Source organism: Triticum aestivum, chromosome 3A (assembly GCF_018294505.1).
Source record: "Triticum aestivum cultivar Chinese Spring chromosome 3A, IWGSC CS RefSeq v2.1, whole genome shotgun sequence".
Taxonomy (NCBI): domain Eukaryota; kingdom Viridiplantae; phylum Streptophyta; class Magnoliopsida; order Poales; family Poaceae; genus Triticum; species Triticum aestivum.
The window spans coordinates 558,906,584-558,914,590 of NC_057800.1; the positions used below are offsets into that span (position 1 = coordinate 558,906,584).

At 41.0% G+C, this 8,007-nt stretch overlaps 1 protein-coding gene across 2 annotated transcripts; it reads right to left on the reverse strand.

Annotated features, from left to right (window-relative positions):
- Window positions 1-230: 230 nt before the first annotated feature.
- On the reverse strand, window positions 231-8,001 carry LOC123062211 (dymeclin). 2 transcript variants are annotated; one of them, XM_044485627.1, is made up of 18 exons: window positions 7,701-8,001; window positions 5,701-5,940; window positions 5,541-5,604; window positions 5,317-5,446; window positions 5,084-5,225; window positions 4,069-4,326; window positions 3,897-3,981; window positions 3,316-3,418; window positions 2,777-2,902; window positions 2,597-2,710; window positions 2,308-2,426; window positions 2,120-2,207; window positions 1,940-2,032; window positions 1,778-1,867; window positions 1,548-1,667; window positions 1,278-1,369; window positions 903-957; window positions 231-639 (listed from the first exon to the last, which is right to left on the reverse strand). In XM_044485627.1, the coding sequence occupies exons 1-18, from the start codon at window positions 7,894-7,896 to the stop codon at window positions 610-612; spliced, it is 2,145 nt and encodes a 714-aa protein (XP_044341562.1). In that variant the 5' UTR covers window positions 7,897-8,001; the 3' UTR covers window positions 231-609. The 2 variants fall into 2 exon arrangements, with proteins under 2 accessions (XP_044341562.1, XP_044341560.1); XM_044485625.1 differs by having other exon boundaries at window positions 2,777-2,920.
- Window positions 8,002-8,007: the final 6 nt, after the last annotated feature.

The following is an 8,007-nucleotide window of genomic DNA, read 5'->3' on the forward strand; positions in this document are numbered from 1 at the left end:
AACTCTTGATTTATTGTACTACTAGAAAAAAAGAGTGTACATTAAGCAACCATATCCATGGAGAAAAAAAGGTGGTAGATTGAGGAGCGTGGTGCATTGAATTGAAGCTCTGGTTGTTGGGCGTGAGCAGTTGAGTAGGATGCATGCACACCATGTCAGAAGTCAGAACATGAATGACACTTGCCGCTGGAGAGCTATACACGGCAAAAATCATCCAATACGCACAAAGCTAATATAGCGGATGGAATCCCGAGGCAATTGAATGAGCGAGATTACAGTGAGCGTAGTCGCCAGGTGCTCCAACGCATTTTCAGGCTATAAGCTTGCTATTGTACTAGCTCTAAAAATACAACCATATTAACTTATAAACGAATTGTGTATGGTGCCCTACGCACTACCTACTTTCAAGAACCAGATACAATCCCCTGCAATTCCTCACACCCCCCACCTCTGGTATTACATTATGGGACAACAGAAATATTAACACAAAATGAATGAAAATACACTTTGATTATCAGGTATATGCCGCCTATATACAACAGTCTCTTTGTCGGGATGCAAGTCCAACATTTTTGTGTGTTGTCAGAACCCAAAGGCTCCAGATCATCCCTAAACCTTTTGTTCGCTGGATGGTGAATCCTGGAGTGATCCATTTTGGCAGACAGAAAAAATGTTATTACAAAAACACTAAACAAAGTAGTACTACTAGAACTGAAGCAGTGGCTGTATTGAGAATTCCCAAGGATAAATTCTTCGTGGGAGCATAAAAAAGGGATTTTCAACATCCTTGGGATCATGTAATTTCTAATATTTATTATTTTCATGTTCAGGGCACAGCTGAAATTGAAAACTTAGCCCAAGCATAAACCTGATTGATTTTCAAGCAAAAGAGAGCAACTTACATCAACATGAATCTCCACTGGGAACAAATTTATGGCACCAGGATTGAAAGAGAATCTGGCAAATGCAGGACATAATAGCAAGTTATACAAAATTGTCTAGGTAAACATGACTGCCACATGGTATTAGAAAATGTCCCTAGTTGGCATCAGATATGTAGAAAATTCTAGTTTACTTCCGAGTCAATGTGGGCCAATTTCATTCCACTATCCTGATAAAATGTGCCATAAGCCTAATGTGCCATAAGTCAAAATAACAGTTTCAAGGCATTTATGTAGCATCAGTAACTGCATGCTTAGACATTATTATCACTTGCATATTCATAATAATTGCATATTATTTGTGAAAATCAGCATACACAAATAAAAAATATTTACCCTCGTGATAGTATAAGCCTCCATGCGTATGGAATGAAGAATTCCTCAGGATGACTTTCTTGCTCATATGTAAATCGTAACTGCGTAAACATCTGGAAAATACAGAATTGTATATTGTTATGCCACTCTAAATACCAGAATAACTTTTATATGGATGGGAAGAAATTTAACACCAAACAATAAGAAATATGAAATATGTCCACATGGCCCACATGAACCCCTACTCTATGATTAGAGTAAACTGCAGCAATGTCACAATACAAGTCTCACCTTCATTCCTTCCCCACGCCATGAACGGCAATTTTTATTAATGAGCTCAAGAACCTTGTCAACAGACCATTCCCCGTCTAACTGTTGCATGTCCATTCTACTGTTGAAGAAATCCAATACCTGCCAGACAAGTTTATAAGGCGGAATATGATCAGAATCAGAATCTGGAGGAAGAAGACGATGATGTGTTGTACTTTGTTGAGTTCACGAAAGACAAAAAGGTAACATACTGTGTATATATTCTCAAGCAATTCATTGAAACGAGGATGGTTCTTGAAGGGCTGAAAAACCTCTTGTCGATGCAATACAGCATACACAACCTGTTGATGAACATGTTAGAAGTAGTTTGGCTCTGCCTATCAGGTATACTGCTGTACTGGTAGCTAACATACCTCAGGATTTCTGGGTAATGCATATGTAAGGATTGCATTGATGATTTCCAGAACGATTCTTAAGAAGTCAGTGTATATGTGAAGCTCCGTTGACTGCAAAAGTACACCACTGTTTACAGATATGAAGGGAAGAAAAAAAAAACAATGGTGCTGTTATGAAGCAAGATAACAGTAGAGTACCGTATCATCTGAAATGATGTCTGCTTCCATTTGATCAGACGTAACTTTGAGAGCCTTGTCATTTTTTAACTCGGCTAATTTGGCATACCTGAAGAATGGTAAATAAGCAAATGGACAGGTTAACTTGAATTAACTTTAATTAAGTGTAAAATGTGATAATGAAACAGGGAGAGATTGAGCTACCATACTTGCGAGAAAGCATGTCGAAGAGGCTAACCAGCCTTTGAGATGCATATGCACTCAGCCTATGCGCATGAGGACCCATGTTTGCTAGAATTGCAAGACAGTTCGTGTGAAGGTAGACATCCTGCAAGTACACATAAGCTTGTCATTAGACTTAACCAGAAGTAGTTTGACATGCAAAAGGAAGCTTCTACTAAGGTATGATCGGAAGTCTTCCTTGCAAAAAGGATACTTCTAGGCGAGTGTGACATGCATCAATTTCCCTGAACAACAAAAACAAAATTTTGTACATACTCGCAGCTTGGAGAGGTTGTACTTGATGGTTCGGATTAGTACTACGACCATCAACGATCCCAGAGAAGTTTGATGCATGAGGCGCTCCTGGTACCAAGGAACGCTAGGAAGCACCTAAAAAGTGAACACTAAATCATGAAAGAATTCATTAAATAAAATAAACCTAGTTAATTTTCTTACCAATTTGTGCACACTAGCATTGAAGGTTGAATCTTGACTAAGTATCAGGAGAATTATCAACAGCATGTAGATCTGATTGGAAGTCTTCCTTGATGCATTGTAGAGCATTTCCAAAATAGGCATAAGCTGTCGACAAAATCCGAGCTATAACTCAGGCAGTCGACAAATGATATTTGTCAATATATGTAATCAAAGGCTAACCTTACATGTAAAGTATGTGTTGGATTATTACTTTAGCTATTACTCCTTGGTTTTAATATGTATTTCCCTATTTGGACTTTGCTTTCTAATGTTTCATGCTGACTGCCACGGAGTCACAGATTTACTATGCCAATGCATGGAAGGATGGGAATGAAAAGAAGTCATGGCGCAACTCTTACTAGTGAAAAACATATTAACCACTGATATATTCTCTCACTAAAAGGGAAAAATAGTTTAAATGCAACTGTTTTATTAATTCAAAGCATATTCCGTCCAACTATTAAATGCCCACATGCTCCAACAAGAAGGGTTACAAACATAATTGCAAGAAAACATACCAAAGTATCCAAGTCTGTTCGAACCAGAACATACTCCTGAAAATCGCAGTTCCCATGGACCAGAGAATAGAGCAACAGAACTGAGCTCTCATCTTTTAAGCATCTGTATGGATAGTGGAAACAAATGAATTACACACCACTAAGGTCTTTTGGTACATAATAATTTACATCCTGAAACAAGATGAACATACATGATCCTTGAATAAAAATAATGATAGGTCCTAGATAATGGGCCCACAGAAGATGTCAAGATATCTAATTTTAAAACATTAGTTTTGAAATTACTCACAGCAGTCTCATTACTACCATTAAACCCTGATACATGACTCCATTTTGGAATACGGCGTTAACTGTTCGGTGTTATTTATAATCTACACATGACCAAAATTATCGCTAAGTGCAGTGTTGTTTTTATCCATCAAATCTGATATTAGACCGGAATCATTGCTACATTTTCGTTTGTGAAGAAAAAGGAAATAATCTCACTGTTTTCTGCCCCAGAAATATTTGGTTAAATTCCACAAATCTAATAAATAAAGTACAAGCATATCACTGAACTAGCATGATGATGCATTACTTACGTGCCAAGAGCATCAAACAGCGATGCAAAAGACAGCCTGACAACGGGTCCATTTTGAGCATTTCCCTCAACATCGGCATGATCAACTGCAGCATAATTCATTTCTGCAACTGTTAGTGATACATATGACTATATGAGTGCCACAATTTCTCTATATTGCAGGTGCATCTTACATTGAATGTCTTTAGCATTGTTTAGTGCCTTGCAGTAAGGGTTCTCATGAAAAGCTGGTGCATCCTTGACATTGGTATTTGAATCACTCATGTAGACACTGTCGGTTGGAATGGACTCATTCATTGATATGCATTTTCGGTAGTGGATCAGAATAAGCAGAACAAGTAAGCTGTTATCTGCCAATTGACTTGTCGCACCTTCAGCGCTTGCACTTACAAAATAGTTGAAAGTATAATATGGCAGTAGTACAAAATTTGCTGCAAAACCAGATAGATGAGTAAATTCAAAGATGTTCCATAACTGAAACATTTTCGTAGTAGGGAATATAAGGATGATTGAAGTGTACATAATAACTTCCTGAGTAAGATAGTAGGGCCTGTTTGGTTAGTGTACTAAGGTTACCAGCATTTGCCAACCTTTTTTATGCCAAACATGAGTAAGGTTATGCAATCAAGATGGGTGCCACTCTCTGCTAGACTTAGGACGATCAAAATTGGTGGCACACATTGCCAAGCTAAGGGAAACTTTCCAGACCCATGTTGCAGGAAAGGAATATTGTCGCTAGTGTGACTCTGAACCAAACATGTGATTAAGGGGCTGTTCTGTTCCCAGCATAAGCCTGCAACGCCTAATTGTAGGCATGCAACAATTGCTTATGTGGGTATTTTGATTGGTGACATAGTTGTGTCTTACTATCTCACGTTCGGTCAAAACTTAACAACTTGTGGTGTGGCAAAGTGTGGCATGGTTAGTAAATCAAAGTTCAAACAGCCAGGCACTGAATTTTGGCAAATAATACAGTAGTCACAATAAAGGTTTAAAATGGCATCGCATCATCTATTATAACATAAAAGATATGAGAACTACAAAAAACACATTCTAAACAAAAAAATAGCCATAAAATGAAAATGTTCAGAGTATTGGCATCATGTGAAGGAGTTGCATTAAAATGCCGTCAATCGTGATGATACAAAAACTATAAGCAATTTCTGTGGAGAAGATAACCCGCATTACCAGCTGCTGAGCCAACTCGTTGCAGAACACCAGGCCCACCGTCATCAGAGAAAACAGGGTGTGAACCATTTGAAGGAATTTGTGGTCGCCTTACAAAATTAAGTAGTAACTTTTGAACAACCGAAGCTACTATGGAACTGTCCTGCAGAAGACAGATGTGGCAAAGGAACGCATCCCAAATTTAGCTCAATAATATCTATAAATAAATCATCATATGCAGATTCCATTTTTACCTGAAGCATAGCCGCATCAATGAATGGATGCACATCTTTTGGTTCTGGAGATGGTCCAGAACATAATTGAGTCGACATAAGGACTAGCATCAAGTTCAGAAGCTCGTGATGTAGGTAGCATGACTCTGGACTGCATATAGAGATATTAAAACAGTGAAGTTCAAATGGCAAACAAGCATTTTAAAAGGAAAAACCAGATAGGCATACACCATCCATCAAGATACCTTACATCTACACTACCAATGTAGTTCAGCACCCCCTTCATCAGAAAATACTCCACACTTTGGTCTAGAGGAGCAGGGAAATATAAAATGTCGTTAGAGTTTACTATATCGGCCATACAAAAAACATTCATAGTGCATTTGAAATTTTAATGATCATTACCAGAAGGAATATTTTCCAGCCCCTTTTCATCCTTGTCGATGTCAAGGCATAGCTCTTGCCAATTATCTGCCTTGGCATTCTCAATAATGAACTTGAGAAATATGGATGATATATAGGCAGCATTGATAGCCTTTCTATAGACGCTAGAAGATACAGAAGAAGCAGATGTGCACTCTTGCAAACACCAAACCAAATGGATCAAGATCTTTGCAAGATGCTTTGTATGATAGTTGTTCTGCGCTGCACATACACATAACCCAGATTGTGAGACCAATGAGCCAAAGATAATTATGATTTAATTACAGGAACTAATCATACAAGTTCTGTCGAAGCATTGGAACCATAAGGTTAACACTTAACAACTGGTATAATCAAGTAAAATATTTAGGGATGAACTACAGCACGATGGCACTTGGCGCGATGCGAGCGATACCACGTGATATGCCCACATCACTTTGTGTCATTCACGTCACAGCAGCACACTCAGCCGTGTGGGGCCTGATCGCACGTGCCCAGCACGCCACACTGTGCTACGGGGGCAGCGAACTTTCACGCCCTAAAAATCTCAGAATACTTATATCATGCAAGTGGCTCCAGTAACATGAAACCTTATTTGCAGGAATGTAAACTGCACTGAAAAGATGATTCACAGTAAGTATTTACTACTTAAAAAGATTGGGTTGGTGATCGTGCTATGACACGCCTTCCCCTTTCACCTCCCTAGAAAATATCTAACATGTTGCACTTCTATCCATATCAATGTACATAAAGGTGTTAAAGTGGAAGGTAGGCATACCATACTAACAGGTACTTAAACATACAACTCTCAAGCATCCATAGGATATGCCTACCTTCCATTGTAACACTCTGAACACAACAATCAGCAATGGGCCAAAAAATGTACACACCTATGGGCAGGTGTTTATGAAAGCCCACCTACGTACGTGATTCCTTCATAATCTCATACTAAGCCCCCCCCCCCCTGAATTCCAGCTGTGGGACCCGTGACATCCAATAAAACCGCACCACGTCGCCTTTTTCTTAGGAGTCCTGTAGGCTCTTCATAGGTGTTGTATTGCTCTTTAACTACCTATTAATATTCTATCTTGTTTACTACAAATCGGACTAAGTTAGAAAAAAACATCGATCCCACCACACAGACCAATCCACCAATGAGGTCCCTCACTGGTGGCAACATAAAGCGTAAATGCAGGTCTCACGCCCCTAATTTGCACATTGATGCTTCACCTGGGAGTTAAACTCCGGAACCAAAAAATCATTGCAATGTTCAATACACTATAACAAGCACTTAAATCCTTCACCCTAACTACAATTAGTTAAATCATCCATTTGCATTGTCACCCATCACGAAGAAATTCAGGACAAGAATCCATAATTCGCCTTTCTTACTGAAAAGATAAATGTGGTTTTTTTTCTCTTGTTCAACACAGTAGTCAAGCCCTCAATTAAGGCAGACCCAGGCGCACAGGAACTCTCATGATAAATTAAATTACAAAAGTTCCGTATATTGCAACGCACTAGGCTCAGTCAACCTTGATCACACAGTAAACTCAGTCAGTATTGATCGGACAAATACATGGCATGTTTCCTACCATTTCTACGAAGCTCCCCGCCTAAATTCCCATTCCAAGCACCAATGCAAGTCGCAGTCGACAGAAATCAACGCCCCTAAAGACACAATAAACGCGGGAAAAAGCGCCGGAAATGCCACGCTAACCCCGCCATCTGACCTCGAAGCAGCACGTAAACTGTGCGACCCACGCATAAATCGCATGATCCGCATTGCCCCCGCGGATCAAACCCCGCAAAACAGAAAGTAATCGCCACCCGAAGCAACAGCGAGAGCGGGGGAAACGGAAGCGATCAGAGCGAGAGCGGGGGAAACGGAAGCGATCAGAGCGAGAGCGGGGGAAACGGAAGCGATCAGAGCGACATCAGGGGGGAGGCGCGGCGTGGATCTCGAGCCGTCGGGTCCTTACCAAAGGCGTGGCAGGCCTGCAGCACGCGGTCCCGCGGCCACTGCTGGGTGAGGGGCAGCTCGAGCAGCTGCGTCCAGAACTCGGAGGAGACCGGGTAGGCCCTGTCGCCGACGAGCGCGGCGAACATCTGCTCCGCCGCCCCCGGCGACGCGGCGCCCGCCTCGCCCAGCCTCGGCGTCGACGGCGCCACCCCCATTGGATCTGAGGGCTCGGCGGGGCCCCTAGGGTTTGACGCGGGCGGGGATTGGGCGAGGGGGAAATGGCCAGGTGGAGTCGGGGCGAAGCGAAGGTTTTAAATGGACGGGAG

Coding starts and splice junctions, on each gene's coding strand:
- LOC123062211 (XM_044485625.1), bottom strand. CDS start 7,896: ATGGGGGTGGCGCCGTCGACGCCGAGGCTGGGCGAGGCGGGCGCCGCG. Junction 5,226..5,316: donor TTGATGCGGCTATGCTTCAG/GTAAAAATGGAA, acceptor TGTCTTCTGCAG/GACAGTTCCATAGTAGCTTC. Junction 1,370..1,547: donor GGCGTGGGGAAGGAATGAAG/GTGAGACTTGTA, acceptor TGTATTTTCCAG/ATGTTTACGCAGTTACGATT.